Source organism: Belonocnema kinseyi, chromosome 5 (assembly GCF_010883055.1).
Source record: "Belonocnema kinseyi isolate 2016_QV_RU_SX_M_011 chromosome 5, B_treatae_v1, whole genome shotgun sequence".
NCBI classification, from domain to species: domain Eukaryota; kingdom Metazoa; phylum Arthropoda; class Insecta; order Hymenoptera; family Cynipidae; genus Belonocnema; species Belonocnema kinseyi.
The window spans coordinates 74,003,512-74,022,976 of NC_046661.1; the positions used below are offsets into that span (position 1 = coordinate 74,003,512).

The 19,465-nt window shown below is 24.4% G+C and overlaps 1 protein-coding gene across 1 annotated transcript in view; it reads left to right on the forward strand.

Annotated features, from left to right (window-relative positions):
• LOC117172460 (autophagy-related protein 2 homolog A) overlaps nt 1–17,799 on the forward strand; it is a 105,394-nt gene extending 87,595 nt beyond the window's left edge. The window contains exons 15-16 of the mRNA XM_033360415.1: nt 6,577–6,878; nt 17,028–17,799. Coding sequence (XP_033216306.1) covers nt 6,577–6,878; nt 17,028–17,267 — 542 coding nt within the window. The 3' untranslated portion in view covers nt 17,268–17,799. The remainder of the gene's footprint in view (nt 1–6,576; nt 6,879–17,027) is intronic.
• The last annotated feature ends 1,666 nt before the right edge of the window (nt 17,800–19,465 follow it).

The following is a 19,465-nucleotide window of genomic DNA, read 5'->3' on the forward strand; positions in this document are numbered from 1 at the left end:
CATATATCTAGTCGGGAGTGGTGCTGACTGAAAACAGATGATTTGGAGCGATTCGCGTGCCATATGTTGGTCATTCTAAGGACTTACTGAACTACCCTCGTATTATTTCATAGAGATTCGACTTAGATTTCAAAGATTGAACAAAAATTTCAAATATTTTGCAAAGTATTCAGTTAAATTTCAAAGATTGCACAAACATTTCAAAGATTTCAAAAATTTCGTATAGATTTAAAAGATTTAACACTTTTTAATAATTTCATGAATTTTACCAAATATTTTAATTACTTTTTAAAGATTTTTTAAAATGGTAATGATTTCCCGAAGATTTCATAGAGATTTCTAATATTTTTTTAAGATTTCGGATAGATTAAAAAGATTTGACAAAAACTTTAATCCAATAGATTTTAAAGACAGCGCAAATGTTTCAACGATTTCACAAAGATTTAAATAATTTAACAAATAATACCAAATATTATAAATATTTTGGATAGATTTTCCAAATATTTGTTAAAATTGTAAAGATTTAGGATAGATTTGAAAAATTTCATAAAAATAAAAAAAAAGATTTAAATAATTTCACAAATATTACCAAATACTTTTATATTTTGCAAAGATTTCGAAAGATTTGATCAAATTGTAATGATTTCCCGAAGATTTCATAAAGATTTCAAATATCTTGAGAAGATTTCGAATAGAATAAAAATATTTCACAAAGTCTTCTATTATTTCACATAGATTTCAGAGAGATTTCAAAGATTGAAGAAAATTTTTTAATATTTTGCAATTTTTTCATATAAATTTCAAAGATTGCGCAAAGACTTCAATGATTTTCCAAAGATTTCGAATGGATTAAAAAGATTTCTTAAAGATTTAAAAAAAATTAATAATTTCATTAACATTACCAAATATTCTAATTATTTTGTAAAGCTTTGATAAAATGGTAATGATTTCCGGAATATTTCATATAGATTTCACAAAGATTTCAAAGATTTCGGATAGATTAAAAAGATTTCACGTAGAATGAAATTCGTTTTAAAAGAGAGCGTAACGGTTTCAATGATTTCTCAAAGATTTCACAAAGATTTAAATAATTTAACAAATATTACCAAATATTCTATATATTCTGTAAAAATTTTCCAAAGATTTGATAAAATTTCAAAGATTTCGGATAGATTTTAAAGATTGAACGAAATTTACAATAATTACACAAAGTTTTCAAATAAATTTCAAAGATTTCGGATAGATTTAAAAGATTTCAATCATTTCCTAAAGATTTAAAAAAGATTAAAATTTTTTTACAAATATTTTAAATATTTTGGAAAGATTCCCAAAGATTTAATAAAATTGTAATGATTTCGCGAAGATTTCATAAATATTTAACAAATATTTCCAATATTTTGCAAAGATTTCGGATAGACTGAAAATAATTCACAAAGACTTCTATTATTTCACAAAGATTTCAGAGCGATTTCAATGATTGAATAAAAATTTCAAATATTTGTAATGTTTTCAGATAGATTTCAAAGATTTTAATGATTATTCAAAAATTAGAAAAATGTTGGATGCATTTATTAAGATACTTCATAAAGCGTTCAATGATTTCCCATAGATTTCAAAAATTTCGGATAGATTTAATAGATTTCCTAAAAATTAAAAAAAGATTTAAATAATTTCACAAATAATACCAAATATTCTAAATATTTTGCAAAGATTTCCTGAAGATTTCATAGAGATTACACAAAGATTTAAATAATTTAACAAACAATACAAAATATTCTAAATATTTTGCATAGATTTTTCAAAGATTTGATAAAATTGGGCAGATTTCAGATAAATTTTAAACATTGAACAATTATTCCAATGATTTGTCAAAGGTTAAAAAATTTTCGGATAAATTTATTAAAATACTTCATAAAGCGTTCAATGATTTCCCATAGATTTCAAAGATTTCGGATAGAATTAAAAGATTTCAATGATTTCCCAAAGATTTAAAAAAGATTTAAATAATTTCACAAACAATACCAAATATTCTAAATATTTTTCAAAGATTTGATAAAATTGTAATGATTTCCCAAAAATTTCATACAGATTTAACAAATATTTCAAATATTTTCCAAAGATTTTGAATAGATTAAAAAGATTTCACAAAGACTTGAATTAAATTTCAAAGAGAGCGCAAATGTTTCAATGATTTCGCATAGATTTCACAGAGATTTAAATAATTTAACAAACATTACTAAATATTCAAAATAGTCTGTAAATATTTTCCAAAGATTTGATAAAATTTCAAAGATTTCGGATATACTTTAAAGATTGAACGAAAATTACAATAATTACACAAAGTTTTCAAATAAATTTCAAAGATTTCGGATAGATTTAAAAGATTTAAATCATTTCCTAAAGTTTTGAAAATAATAAAAATTTTTTTACATTTCCCAAAGATTTCATACAGATTTCACAAACTTTTCAAATATTTTTCAAATTTTTTGGATATATTAAAAAGATTTCACATAGTCTTCGATTCGATTTTAATGAGAGCTCAAAGGTTTTAATGATTTCCCAAAGGTTTTACAAAGATTTAAATAATTCAACAAATATTACAAAATATTCTAAATATTTTTCAAAGATTTTCCAAAGAGTTTATAAAATTGCAAATATTTCGGATAGATTTCAAAGATTGAATAAAAATTTCAAATGTTACGCATAGGTTTCATATAAATGTCAAAGATTCCACAAAGCTTTCAATGATTTGCTAAAGATTTCCAAACATTTCTAATAAATTTAAATAATTTCACAAGTATTGCCAAATATTTTTAATATTTTGCAAATATTTTAAATGATTAATTTTTTTAAATTTCAAAAATTTCGGATAGATTTATTAAAATGCTTCACGAAAACTTCAATGAATTCCCAAAGATTTCAATAATTTCACAAATATTACAAAACATTTCTTTAATTTTGCAAAGATTTTCAATGATTTGAAGAAATTGTAATGATATCCCGAAGATTTCATAACAATATTTCACAAAGATTTGTATTATTTCACAAACATTTAAAAGATTTCGGACAAATTTAAAAGATTTCAATGATTTCCGTAAGTTTAAAAAAAGATTTAAATAACTTCACAAATCCTTTAAAATATTTCACAGACTTCTACGATTTTGCAAAGATTCCATATAGATTTCAAAGATTGAATAAAGAATTGAAAGATTTCCTGATCTGAAGTTCACTGACCGAAATATATTTGTAATTTTTATTTAGATTAACTTTTTAAATTAAGTTTTTATGATTGATATTCTTTTTATTTTTATTTTTAAATTATAAAATTAAGAAAGTGAAAACGTCACTTTTTAGGTAACTTAAAGTGACTGTATCTAGTAACTGTAAGTCTGAAGCGACTTTAAAGTATTTATAATTTTAATTTAAAATTATAGTTTTAAATGGGTGTTTTTCAAAATAATTTAATATTTGGGGCCTTGTAACTAAAATTTTTTCTTAAATTAATTTTTGGTCGTTTTGAATTTTAAATTTCACAATTTTATAGTTTCAAATTCAAATATTCAGAATTTTAGGACCATATTTCGCTATTAAATATTTTAAAATTTCATATTGAAAGCCTTGATAATCAGTTTTGAATTTAATAATTTTTCAAAAAATGAAATCACATAATAGCAATATTGTTTTGTATTCTTTATCTTAATTTTTAGTTTTCAATGTAAGGTTTTAAAATTGTCTAATTTTTGTTTGAAGATTTAAACAAGTAAATAATTTCAAATTGAAAAATATTTGATTCTACAATTTCTAGAATGAATAATAATAATAATACCTAAAATTGATACATCAGTAAGTAGATAATTTCGGTCATTTTAAATGGTTACAATTTTTGAGTTCTGAACTTTCATGATGAACGCTAAATTTTTTTTTTTCCCCTTTATAGGTTTTAATTTGACAATTAAAATTGAATTGGTTGAATTTTAGAATGTATGATTAGCAATTTAAAAATTATTAGCTTTGAAGCCATTTAAATTTACGTAAAATAATTGAAATTTTAAAGAGTTTGAGTATAAAAAAGTTTCAATATCACAAGTTTTGGTGACTAAGAATTTTTTTCAGTTTTAAATGAAGCTCGCATTCGTTTAAGTTTTAACGTTCCGGAGTAGAATTGTTTACATTTTTGACGTTTCCCATTTAAAATTACTATTCATTTTGAATGTTTTTTTTTAATTCCATAAACTCAGAAGTTTTTCATCTATCATTATTTATTTTTGAACGTTTTTAACAATAAAAAATACAATTTCAATTCCTCTAAATTTTAACTGACCCAATTTCCAAAATTTGAATCTTAAAATATTCAATTCTTTACATTTTAACATTGTCCTATTTTCGAAATTTGAATCTAAAATCATACTAGATTCGTGATTTTCCAATTCAAATTCAAATTGTTTAATTTTTAGCGCTTTGGCTTAGAAATTATAAAATGCAACTCATTTTTCTAATTAAACTGTCCAAAATCGTCCTTTCATTTTTGTTAAATTTTAGACGCTTGCAATTCAAAATTATTATTTATTAATAATTGTTTCAAAAATACTTAAAACCTTACATCAAAAAATTGTTTTAATAATGGATTTTTAAACTCACATATTATTATATGATTTAAAGTCAATCAGTTTCTTGCAAAAAGGTTTGCTGATATTTATTGACTTTCTAAATTAATAATACCAGTCGAGCCTCTCAATAGGGCGACATTTTTCTCGGAAGCGTGCTAAGGAAATTTGGGATTTCCGAGAAATTGAGCTCATACTTGGGAGTTTGATCGAAACATGCCCAAATATGACCCAAGATTTAAAAAAAAAAACACATTTTTACGTATAATTGTTAATTTTCAGCAATTTCTGTTCTAGTTTTTCATAAGAATAATTACTAATTGACAATTCGAATATCTTTTATAACTTTGTAAACAATTTTTAATTTTTTAAATTAATGTAACTTATTTAAAAAATTATTTATTGCCAAATTTTGTTTTAAATATTCTTATTTTCAGAATGAAATATAATAGTTGTTCATTGTTTGGATTAGTAAATTTGTTTACAAACATGATGTAATTATGTAAACATTCAATCCTGGCTTATTTTCAAAATTTCTAAAAATTGAGTGAGAGATGTCGCCTTTTTTCTCAAATTGATATCCTATGCTACTTTTATTGAATAATTGCATCATTTTTGTACATTTCTTCTGATTTTTAACAAATTTCTATTTGTTCAAATCATTTTTATTAACTGAAGCATTTTTTCGATAACTTTAAAAAAATAATGTAAAATTGGATACAGACAAATAGTTTTCTGACTATATACTGTACATAAATAATATATTAAACATTTTTTAATCGTTTGAACAAATACAATTTTTATGTAGTTATTTTTATTTTATTAAATATATTTTTATATATTTTTATTTTATTTAGTACACAAAATCATTTAATATTATGCTTAATTCATAAAATACGATTTTTTGAATACTTTTTAAAAACAAATTTTGTTTTAACAATTGAGAAATGGGTAATATATTTTTTCTATACATTATATACGGTCAGAAAAATAATAGTATGTATTCCATTTTATATTATTTTTTTTTAAGTTTTCGAACCAAAGCTGCGTGAGCAAGTTAAAATTTTTTAAACAAATAGATATTTGTAATTCATTAAAGAAAATGTATGAAAATTATGTAATTATTTAGCTAAAAGTAGCATACTTAACGAACTTCAGAAAAGAATTGGACATCTCTGGCTCAATTTTTATATATTTTGAAAATAAAATATAATTCATTATTTAAATAATTCATCGTGTTTTTAAAAAAATGTAATACTCCAAATAATGACTAACTTTTACGTTTCGTTAAAAAATACGAGTTTTTTTTACATTTTCCGGGGAAAATAATTGTTTAAAAAAGTTAGTTGTTTTACTTTTATTTTATGTATTTAAATAAAAAAGGACCCTGTTGTGTTTGATCGACGATTTCTCAGCAACCAATTTTCGCACAGAAAATTAAAGGACTTTTCTGAAAACTGGAATAAAGTTCCTACAAGATTCTGCTGCGATCTTGGATTTAAAAAAATTTGTTGTCCATGACATAAGTTTGAAAAAACAGGAAAAAAGTGTAATTTATGGTTTTTCAAAACATCAACGGTTAAATTCCAAATCTTTTCATGAAATGACTAATGTTTAGTGTACCTCTAACAGTTGAATAACCCCCAAAAACCTGCGATTTCTTTTCATCGCGAGCGCCCTATTGAGAGGCAATGCCTCAAAATCTCCCTCGGTCAACGCGAAGTCTAGAAGGTGGGGTAACGTTCGAGCGCAGTTGAGGAGAGGGCGCCCTACTGAGAGGCTCGACTCTATATGCGAAAAAACTGGGTTTCGCAAAGAGTTAATTTTTTTTAACCGGGGTAATTCACGAATATTCACCGGGGGAATCGGGAGACGAAAATTTAAAAAATGGTGTCTACCCTGATTATAATAATTATTATTATCATTGATGATAAATTAAATATTGAACCAGAATTTCGGTTCTTCATTGCAGTCCAGGGAATTCGCGATCTTTTCTGGATGCCAATCGAGCAGTACCAAAAAGACGGAAGGATAGTGCGAGGTTTGCAGCGAGGAGCCAACAGTTTCACTACTTCCACGGCGATGGCTGCGCTCGAATTAACTTCTAGACTTGTTCAGGCAATTCAGAGCACAGCGGAAACGGCCTACGATATGGTCAGTCCTGGTCCCAGTGTGAGGCGGAAATCCCGAGGACAAAAGGGACGCAGAAAGAGATACAATCAGCCCTCGGATATTCGCGAAGGAATGACGAATGCCTATATGCTAGTTAAGGAGGTGAGAGAAAAGTTTCATTCATCATTTTATAAATTGATCTACAGGTCTAATTAAATAAAAAACTTTAAAAAATCAAAAAAAATCAAGAGAATTCCACAGAATTTTAAAATAAATTAATAAAAATTAAGAGTGAATGCCTAATCTCTGTAAATCGTTAAAACCTTACAAAATATCTCACTTCTCGTGAATAAATTATTTAAAATCCATTAAAATGTTATGAAATCGTTTGAAATTCTATGATGATATTTTCCGAAATTCTGGAATATGAATTAAAATACATTGCGAGTTTTAAAATCGCTTAAAATAATTTAAATCAACGGCAATCTTATAAAATAACATGAAATCTTTGAAAATATTTTAAAACATTATACGTTTAATTTGGGTCGACATATGGGATCCGAAAAAGAATTTTCAACCTGATAGTTGAAGTTTCAAAAACAAAATTGATTCTTAACCTAACAGTTATATTTTCAAACAAATAGGTAAATTTTCAAGCGAACAAGACGAATGTTTAGAAGACAGTCGAAGTCCTAAAAAAAGGAAAATTTCAACTAAGAAATATAAATTTTCAACCAAAAAAGATTATTCTTCTAACAAAAAAGACAAATTTTCAACAAAATAGTTCATTTTTCAACGAAAGAGGTGAATTTAAAAAAAAATTTTTTGATGAAGTAGGTAAATTTTAAAACAAATAGATGATTTTTTAAACAAAATAATGAATCTTCAACAAAAAAAGGAATGTTTAAAAAAGTATTTTAACATCTTTATATTTTATAGTATAAAATAGTATTTCAACGAATCTTTAAAAAAATAATTTGTAATCAAGTATTTCAACTTTCAACCAAGTAGTTAAATTTTCAACAGCAAAAATTAATTTTTAAATTCTTAACACAATAGATTCACCTGTTTTGTTGAAAATTCAACTATTTCGTAGAAAAATTTACTTTTTGTTAAAATATAATCTGTATTAGTAGAAATTGCATCTTTTTTTAAATAAAATTGCAACTCTTTGGTTAAAAGTTCAACAATTTTGTTAAAATTCATTCTTCTTGGCTGAAAATTCAATTGTTTTGTTGAAAATTTGTATTTTTGGGTCGAAAATTCATGTACTCGTATCCTGGTAGAAAATTTACTTATTATTTAAAACTCATATTTTGAGGTTGAAAAGATAAATGAAATCTTTTTTGGCTGAAAATTAACTATTTTTCTTAAAATTTTCTTTAATCAAAAAAATTAATCTATTTTAGTATAAGGCACATCTTTTGTGAAAAAATTCCACTGTTCAGTTGAAAATTCAATAATTTAGGTGAAAAGTCATAGTTTTTTATTGAAAATTCAACTTTTTTGTTAAAAAGTCATCCGTTTTTGTTGAAAATTCGTCTTTTTTATGTTGAAAATTCAAGTATCTTTGTAAAAAAAAATACCTTCTTGTTTCAAATTCATATTTTGATCTTACAAAGTCAAACTGAAGTCTTTGTTGAATGAAAATTTGTCTTTTTAATTTCAAAATACATCTGTTTTAGTAGAAATTTCATATTTATTGGATAAAAATACAACTGTTTTGTTGAAAATTCAAATCAACTCAAAATACTCTTCTTAGCTTAAGGATTAAACTATTTTCATTAACAATTTTGATTGAACGATTGTTCGAAGATTAACTATTTTGTGGAAAGCTGATCTTTTTTAATTAAAAAAATTAATTGCATTGTTTAGACTTATTTTTTGAAAGCTGGGTTTTCTTATATCTTTTTTTTTATCTCTTTGGTTGAAAATTTAACTGTTTCGTTGAAAGTTAATTGTTTATTCCGAAAATTTAAATTTTTGTAATGGAAATTCAATTTTTGTGCAGAAAATTCGTGTTTTTTTTTCTTGAACATTCAACAATTTAGGTGTACACTTTTTTCATGACTATAAATGACAAAACGATTTTAAGTCATTTCAAAATTTAAGAAATTTTCAGATGTTAACGTTAAAAATTAAACCGTTTCAATTTAAGTCTCAGACATTTAAAAAAATGTAAACGTCTGACTGAAACTTTCTAAACTATTTTCACCTTCAAAATAACTGCATAATAATATATTCCTAATTAAAGGATTTTATTCAACCTAAAATGTTGTTTCAGTCTAAAATAATCAATGTTCAACCCATTTAATTTAAAAAAATTTTAATTGAGAAAATGATTAATTATTGAAATTAATTATTATTAAATGTTTTTTTGTAAAATGTTTAATTTATAAGTGAAATTGTTGAATTTTGATTTATAATTTACACATGAACATTTGTACAAAAAATATGAGTAATTTTAAAGGGATATTTAGGAGTTTTGAAAAGATTCAAAATTAAAATGGAAATTGTAAAAGGTTCTCTTCAAATCTTCCAGAATCTCTTTTTGAAATTTTGTAAATCTTTTTAACTATTCTCTTAAAATAAACTGTTGAAGCCTTTCACAATTCTTAAAAAGATTCTAATTTTTTGTTTAAAATCTATGAAAATCTAGGAAAATATACATTTTGTTTTAAATTAAGCTATCATTTCAAGTTTTAAATTGAGTTTGAATATTTTCAAAACTTCTGCCTATTTCCTAACATTACTCAAATTTCGTCTACAGATAATAAATGGTTAAATGTTATTTATACATCCAAATTTCAAGACAATTTTCTAAAATTTGAAGGATTTCCTAAAAAATGTAGACAAAATTCAATTAATTTTGACAGATATTTAGAAGCTATGAAAAATTTTCAAAAATAATTTTGAATTTTAACAAATTTGTCAAAACATCTAGATTTCTCAAGATTTTGAAATACATTTTTTTTTAATTTTCAAAGATGTTTATACTATTTTAAATAAAAATGATTGAATTTTAAATTTAAGAAGTGTTCAATTAAAAAACGTAAATTTTTTAATTTTTAATGTTGCTAGCTTTAAATTTCTTAGAATTATATAATTTTGGACATTTTAAAGTTCATTGATTGATTTTTTAATTTAGAGATTTGAAAATGACAGCACGGATTTATATTTTTTGCATTGAAAAATGTTAGTACCTTCCATTTTATATGTGTAAATTATTGAGTATTCAAATACAAAATTTTTTAATTAAATAACTTTAAAACTTTAATTTTGAAAAGTTGAAATTTCAACAATTCCACTTTAAGTGCTTTCATTTGCAGCTCAGTTTATAGTACCTCAAATGAAAAATTTTTTAGGTTTAGTGTTCGATTTTTTTTATTGCATTGACCGTCAAAAATGTTTGCGAGTCGGGAAAACCCGGGAATTTATTTCGTCGATTAAAACAGCCACCCTGCATAAAGTTTAACATGTACACTCCAGGTCCCATAGAAGGCGGTCAGATTTTGTAATTCCCAGAACTGCTGGTCCGCGCAGTTTCTCAGGCCGCAGTGCGCGAGTACTCAGTCGAATATATTGCGCAATATTTTTTATTTTACCTGACTATTAACATTTTAATATTCAAATATCGGCATTTTTATCTTTTATTATTTTTAACATAGTGAAATCTTTTATAAATAGTATACAAATATTTCAGATAGAAATTAAAAATGTTCAAATCTATTTATTCATTTGATTGTAATGGTAAAATTTTCCACAAAATAGTAGAATTTTTAATACAAAATTATGAATTCTGAACAAAGAAGTGTAATAATTGATATTTCAACCCAAAAAGATGTAATTTCATTTAAATAATTAATTTTAAAACCTAAAAGACGAATTTTCAACAAATAAAGATTTTTCAGTCATGAAAGAAAAAGGGTTTACCTAAATTGTTGAATCTTCAAACAAAAACGCACGAATTTGCGGCACAAAAATTGAATTTCTAGTCAAAACATATGAATTTTCAGAATAAAAAAATTAACTTTCAACTTAGCACTTAAATTTTCAACGAAGGAGATAAAAAAAGGTAAAAGTTTTCATTTTTTTTTCAATTAAAAGAGATCAGTTTTGAACAAAATAGTTCTTCTTTTAACAAAGTGACGAATTTTCAGCTAAAAATATGAATCTACAACGTAAAAAATTTTAAATGATCTCTTAAAAAGTGTTTCAACCAAAATTTGCAAACAAAACATTTTAATTCTCAAGCAAATAAGATTATTTTGAGTTGATTTGAATTTTCAACAAAACAGTTGCATTTTTATCCAATAAATATAAAATTTCTACCAAAACAGATGTATTTTTAAATTAAAAAGACAAGTTGTCAACAAATTTGAATTTTTATCCGAAAAATACTTCAGTTTGACATTGTAAGATCAAAATATGTGTTTCAAACAAGAAGGTTTTTTTCACAAAGATATGTACGTGAATTTTCAACCCAAAAAGATGAATTTTCAACAAGAAAGGATGATTTTTTTTAAATTGGCCATTTTTTGCGCAAAGATGTAACTTATACTAAGATAGATTAATTTTTTTAATTAAAGACAAATTAAAGAAAAATAGTTTAAACTTTAAAATTTGCAAAATTATATATTTCTAAGAAATTTTAAGCTAGCAATATTGAAAATTGAAAAATTTACTTTTTAATTGAACAGTTCTTAAATTAAAAATTCAATTCTTTTAATTTTAAATTAGTTTAAACATCCTTAAAAAGCTTGAAAATTTTGAGAAATCTTAAAGTTGTTTTAAATTTGTGAAAATTAAAAAAATTTTCAGAACTTCTAAATATCTGTCAAAATTAATTTCATTTTTCTGCAATTTGTAGGAAACCCTTTAAATTTTAGACAATTTTTTTAAAATGTGGATGTGTTAATAAAAATTGAACATTTATTATTTGTAGATGAAATTTGTGTAACTTTAAGAGATATATAGAAACTTGGAAAATATTCAAACTCAATTTAAAACTTGAAATGATAGCAATTTAAAACAAAATGTAGATTTTCGCAGATTTTAAACAAAAAAATTAGAATCTTTTCCAAAATTGTGAAAGGCTTCAAAAGAATAAAAACCTTTTTTTTAATTCCTAGAAAAATTCAAAATAATTATTAATTTTGAAAAATTATTTCAAGAGAATACTTAAAAAATTTGTTAAATTTTCAAAGCAGATTTTGGAAGATTTTAAGGAAACTTTTTAAAATTTGCATTTTAATTTTGAATCTTTTCAAAACTCCTAAATATCCCTTAAAAATTACTTAATTTTTTTTTTACAAATGTTCATTTGAAAATTTTACATCAAAATTCAACAATTTCACTTACAAATTAAACTTTTTTCAAGTGCAACAATTAAAATTGTAACGTTCAAAGATTAAAAGCTCTTCGAAATTTTCACGATTCCGGGCTTTCTATGTCAAAAAATTTGATTTAAAATTGTTTACTTTTAAATATTTAGTTTCAATATACTTGTCTTAAATGAACATTCAAATATTGCTCAATATTCGATAATTAATCTTTTCCTCAATTAAAAAATTTCAAAATTAAATGTGTTGAAAATTGAATATTGAAAATTGTTATTTTGATGTTGAAAATAGTTTATAAAGTTAAAGTCAGACGTTCATATTTTTTTAAATGTCTGAGAGTTAAATTGACACCGTTTAATTTTTAACGTTAACGGATGAAAATTCTTAAATTTTGAACTGATTTAAAATCGTTTTGTCATTTTCAGTCATGAATAAAATTTTCACCTAAATTTTTGAATCTTCAGGCAAAAACAATGAATTTTCTGCACAAGAATGAAATTTCCTATACAAAAATATAAATTTTCGGAATAAACAATTAACTTTCAACAAAACAGTTAAATTTTCAACCAAAGAAATAAAAAAAAAGATAAGAAAATCCAGCTTTTAAAAAATAAGTCTTACCAATGCAGTTACATTTTTTAATTAAAAAAAGATCAATTTTCCAAAAAATACGAAAAATATGAATTTACGACATAAAAAATTAAAAATGATCTCTTAAAAAGTGGTTCAACCAAAATTGTGAATTAAAATAGTTTAATCTTCAAGCAAGAATGTTTTCAATTAAAAAGACAAATTTTGATTGAAAAAAAGATTTCAGTTTGACTTTGTTATTAATCAAAATATGAATTTGAAACAAGACACACCAACAAAAAGTTTCCATTTTTCTACAATAAAGATGCGATTTCTTGTAAGATAGATGAATCTTGTAATTGAAAAGAAATTTTTTTTTAATTAGTTGAATTTTGAACAAAACAGTATAATTTTCAATCAAAAGCGATGACTTTTTACCTAAGTTATGGAATTTTCAACTGAACAGTGCCATTTTTCCCACAAAAGTTGTAACTTCTACTAAAATAGATTAATTTTTTTAATGAAAGACAAATTTATTGAAAAATAGTTAAATTATCACCCAAAAAAGATTTCATATTTGTCTTTTGAACAACAAATTATGAGTTTTAAATAATAAGTAAGTTTTCTACCAAGATACGAGTACTTGAATTTTCAACCCAAAAAGAGAAATTTTCAACAAAAAAGTTGAATTTTCAGCGAAGAAGAATAACTTTTTAACCAAATTTTATGAACTTTTAACAAAACAGTTGGATTTCTATTTAAAAAAGTTGCAATTTCTACTAAAATAGATTTATTTTTGACAAAAAGTAAATTTTTCTATGAAATAGATGAATTTTCAACAAAACAGAAGAATCTATTGTGTTAAGAATTTAACTATAAAATTAAAAGTTCATTTCTTGTCGTTATTGAAAATTTGACTACTTGGTTAAAATTAGACATACTTGATAAAAAATTAATTTTTTAAGATTCGCCTCTATGGTTGAAAGCGTAACTATTTTGATGAAAAAAATTTTCTAATTCTATTATTTGCTTAAAAAAATTAACTTTTTTGTTGAAGATGCAACTATCTCGTTAAAAAGTTATATTTTTTTGTCGATAATACAACTGGCTTAGTAGAAAATGATTTTTTTTTGTTAAAATTGCAACTATTTAGCTGAATATTGAACTACTTTTTTGAACACTTCTTTTTTTTAATTCATTATATTGTTTAAAAATTCATCTATTTGTTTGAAAATTTACCTACTTTATAAAAAATTCTTTTTTATATAAATAACCACTTCTTTCGTTGAAAATCTAACTATTTTGTTAAGCATTTTTCGTTTTTTTTTTAGGATTAATCTTTTTGTTTGAAAATTCGGTCACTTAGTTTTAAGACTTCGATTGTCTTCTAAACAATTTTCTTTTTGGCTTGGAAATTTAACTATTAGGTTAAACATTATTTTTTTTGTTGAAAATTCAACTAGTAGGGTGAAAAATCTGTTTTGGGTCCCATATGGCGACCCAAATTGCAAAATCGTATACATTTGTTATTTTGAAATATTTCACGTTATTTTATAAGATTTCCGAGGATTTCAACTATGTCAAGGGATTTTAAAAACCTCAATGTATTTTAATACATATTCCAGGATTTTGGAAAATATCATAGACTTTCAAAGGATTTTATAACATTTTCATGTATTTTAAATAATTTATTCACGAGAAGTGAGATATTTTGTAAAGTTTTAACGATTTAAAGAGATTTTGCATTCACCCTTATTCTTATTAATTTATTTTAAAATTCTGTGGAATTATCTTGATTTTTTTTATTAACTTGAATATTTCTAAATTTATTCTACTTAATTCAATGGATTTTTTATATTAAAAATTTTTTTTAATTGACCCTGAAGATTAATTTATAAAATGGTCAAAAGATTTGAAATATTTTAAAGTCAATAATTTCCGAAAAGATTTCAAAGATATTACAAATATTGAAAATATTTTGAAAATATTGCGGATGGATTAAAAAGATTTCGTAAGGACTTAAATGATTTCAGTAATTGCAGAAATATTACAAAATATTTCGAATATTTTGCAAAGATTTTCAGAGATATCAGAGAGATTTCGCAAAGATTCCAGTAATGTCACAAACATTTTACGATGATTTCCGATGTAGATTAAAAATATTTCATAAAAACTTCAGATGAATTTCAAAGAGTGCACAAAGATTTCAATGATTTTACAAATATGAGATTTTTGGTTCCTCTTTTTTCATTTTTGTCCATGGATGAAAATTATTTTCTTTTCTTTTTTAGGAAAAAAAGTGTTTTTGTTTATCTTTTTTCAAATTTCAATAGGAATATTTTATGGTGGTTGTCCAAATTTGGTCTTTGGATTCTTGGTTTTATTTTCAGGAGTTCTGCACATCATTATCAGATATTTAAAAAATATCGCCTTCAATAATTTCCCAAAAGATTTCAAAGATATTACAAAGATATTACAAAGATTAAAAATATTTCGAATAGATTAAAAAGATTTCACAAAGACTTCAATGGTTTAGCAAACATTCTACTTATTTCATCAATATTACCAAATATTTCAAATAGTTTTCAAAGATTTCGAAAGATTTCAGAAATAGTTTAAAAAGACTTATATAATTTCCAAAAAATTAAAAATATTTCGCAAAGATTTTTGATAGATTGAAAATAATTCAAAAAGATTTGAAAGATTTCAATAATTTCACAAATATTACCAAATGTTTCGCTAAGATTTCCACGGATATCAGAGTGATTTAGCAAAGATTATATCCGAAAGATTTCATAATGATTTCCGATAAATTAAAAATATTTCATCAAATCTTCAGATTGATTTCAAAGAGTGCACAAAGATTTCGATGATTTTCCGACGATTTCATCAAAATTATTTGATTTTACAAATATTATCAGATATTTCAAAAATATTTTTAATATTTCGCAAAGATTTCTAAAGACATCAGAGATACTTTACAAAGATTTCAATGATTTCAAAGATTTAAAATATTTTGCAAATATTTCGGATAGATTAAAAAGATTTCCTAAAGATTCCACTAATTTAACGAACATGACCAAATGTTTCCAAAGATTTCAGAAAGATCTTAATTATTTCCCAAAGATTTGAAAGATTTTAAATATTTCGCAAAGATTTCTGATAGATTAAAAAGATTTTACGAAGACTTGAGTGATTTCAATAATTTCACAAATATTACCAAATATTTCAAATATTTTGCAAAGATTTCTAAGGATATTAGAGAGATTTCACAAATATTTCAATGATATCTTAAAGACTTCACAATGATTTCTGATAGATTGAAAATATTTCATAAAAAACTTCAGATTAATTTCAAAGAGTGCACAAAAAGATTTCCATGAATTCCCGAAGATTTCAATGATTTCTCAAATCTTATCAAATATTTCAAAAATATTTCGCAAAGATTTCTAAAGATATCAGAGAGATTTTACAAAGATTTCAATGATTTCCCAAAGATTTCAAAGATATTTCAAAGATTAAAAATATTTTGCAAATATTTCGGATAGTTATTAAAAAGATTTCGTGAAGACTTCAATGATTTTAATAATTGCAGAAATATTACAAAATATTTCGAATATTTTGCAAAGATTTTCAAAGATATCAGAGAGATTTCGCAAAGATTTCAATGATTTCCCAAAGATTTCAAAGATATTTCGAAGATTAAAAATATTTTGAAAATATTTCGGATAGATATTAAAAAGATTTCGTAAAGACTTCAATGATTTTAATAATTGCAGAAATATTACAAAATATTTCGAATATTTTGCAAAGATTTTCAAAGATATCAGAGATATTTCGCAAAGATTTCAATGATTTCCCAAAGATTTCAAAGATATTTCAAAGATTAAAAATATTTTGCAAAGATTTCGGATGGATATTAAAAAGATTTCGTAAACACTTCAATGATTTTAATAATTGCAGAAATATTACAAAATATTTCGCAAAGATTCTCAAAGATATCAGAGATATTTCGCAAAGATATCAGAGAGATTTCGCAAAGATTTCAGTAATATCCCAAAGATTTTACAATGGTTTCCGATGTAGATTAGAAATATTTCAATTATTTTATAAATATCAGATTTTTTCTTTCCTCTTTTTATTTTTGTCCAAGGAGGAAAATTATTTTCTTTTCTTTTTCAGGAAGAAGAGTGTTTTTCTTTATCTTTTTTCCAATTACAATAGGAGGGTTTTATGGTCGTTGTCCAAATTTAGATTCTTGGTTTTATTCCCAAAAGATATGAAAGATATTATAAAGATTTCAAATATTTTTTATAGAAAATTTCCCTATTTTTTTCCTCAAATTGAACTGCTGACCCGCCGCTCAAAGTATTAACAATTAAAATATGTTCTTGTTCAGGGTCTGGGAGAGACCGCGAACCAATTGGTGCGGGTCGCAAGTGAGGAACACGAGCACAAGGGAGTGTCTGGCGCCGTTGGAGGAGTTTTAAGACAAATTCCCCCAACAGTCGTGAAACCTATAATCCTCGCGACAGAAGCCACCAGCAATGTCTTAGGCGGAATTCAATCGCAATTGGTGCCGGACGCGAGGAGAGAGGCCGTCCAAAAGTGGCGACAGGATTCCGCGGATGTAAATTAAAGCAAAAGTCAAAGAAATAGAGTGAGAGTGTGAAAGGTATTTAAAAAAGAAAGCAAGAAAAACTATCAAAGTTGAACAGTTTTTCAAGACCGGCGAATTCAGGTCAAGATATGTGTTTTTGTAAATTATGAAATTTTAAATTTAAACGGCCTCCTGTGCTTTTGCCCCGAATGGTAATGGTGCAAGACTTTTTTCATTTTTGTTTTTTTGTTTTTTAAAGATTAATCTTTTTGCTCGCCACGTTGATATCTGCGAGAAGATGCTTCCTTTCGTTCCAATCGAAACGAGTTGTTGTGTATAAAAGATGAGAAGAGTGTTGAATAGATATATAAATTAAGCAAGTTATACGGCTGAATTTTGACTGAAAGATTTACCGGAGATATACATATATAAATATAATTTTTAACGCATACTACTGATAACAAAAATCGCTTGTATGTGTTTTTGTTTTAACGATATGTAATAGTGTTTTCTACCCATGATGATGACTTATATTATCAAAGACTTTTATTAATAAAATCGTGGACAAATATAATTCATTCTGTTTCTATTACCTTGTAGGAAATTTCTCATTGAGGGTCTCAGCGGTGATGGTGGAGTCGCCATTGAAAGATAGATTCTGACGAATCGGATTGCGCATTCTCCCACGACCACGGCCCACGGGGGCTTACTGTTCTTCGTCCCAAAGAGGCCCGGTGGACTACAGCGCATGCGCCTATTAATATTTCTCATTGACGGAGAATAAACAGGCCTTTGTGGATCCATAGAGAAATTTGGGCAAGCTACTTTCTTGTCAAAAGGAAAATTTTTTTAGTTGCGTGCTATCCATAAGTCACAAAACAATACCCCCCCCCCCCCCCCCCCCCCCCCCCCCCCCCCCCAACCAAGTTAATGTGCATTCGTTTTTGGTAGAATATTAATCTTTTTTCTTAAAATTTTATGTTTTTAGTTGAAAATTCAACATTTCCGTCGTGATTTCTTACATTTTATTAAAAGTTTTTCTTTTTTGGTAGTAAATTAATCTTTTTGTTCAAAAATTCAACTTTTTGGTTCAGAACTCTCGAATTTTATTTTAAGACTTTTCTGGTAATAAATTAATCTTTATTTAAAAAATTTTATGTTTTTAGTTCAAAGTTCAGCATTTTGGTTGAGAATTCTTGAATTTCATTGAAATTTTTTGTTGTAGTGAATTAATTTTTTTGTTTGAAAATTAATCTTTTTTGTTTAAAAATGCATCTTTTTGGTAGAAAATTAATCTTTGGGTAGTAAATTAATCTTTTTGTTTAAAAATTTATCTTTTGTAGTTGAAAATTCCACTTTATTCATCAGAATTTAAAATTAAGATTTAAAATTCTTTAATTTTGTTCAAATTCGTATTTTTGGTAGTAAATTGATCTTTTTGTTTAAAAATTCAACTTTTTTAGTTGGTTTTTTATTAAAAATTTCTCTTTTTTGATAGTAAATTAATCGTTTTCATTAAAATTTTATGTTTTTAGTTGAAAATTCAAGATCTTAGTCGCAAATTCTTGAATTGTATTAAAAATTCCTCTTTTTTGGTATAGTAAATTAATCTTTTTGTTTAAAAATTCATCTTTTTTAATTAAAGCGTCGCTTCTTTTTAGTTTAAAAATTCTTCCTTTTCAGTTGAAAATTAAAGTTAGTAAAAGGAAAAGATAGTAATATGATCTTTTTGTTTTTATAAATTAATCTTTTTTAGTAATTCTTGAATTTCAATGAAAATTCTTTCTTTTTTTTTTTTGTATTAAATTAATCTTTTTGTTAAAAAATTTAACTTTTTGGACAGGAACTCTTGAATTTCAAAGAAAAATTCCTCTTTTTTTAGTAGTAAATTAATCTCTTTACTTAAAATTTTATGTTTTAAGTTAAAAATTCAACATTATGGTTGAGAATTCTTGAATTTCATTTAAGAAGTATTTTTTTTGTAGTAGTAAATTAATCTTTTTGTTTTAAAAATTTATGTTTTTAGTTGAAAATTCAGCATTTTGGTTGCCAAGTCTCAAATTTTTATTAAAAATTGCTCTTTTTCAGTAGTAAATGAATGTTTTTGTTCAAAAATGCATCTCTTTTAATAGAAACTTTTCAACTTTTTGGTTTAGAACTCTTTAATTTTGTTTTAAAACGTCGTATTTTTGGAAGTAAATTAATCTTTTTGTTTAAAAATTCATCTTTTATCTAAT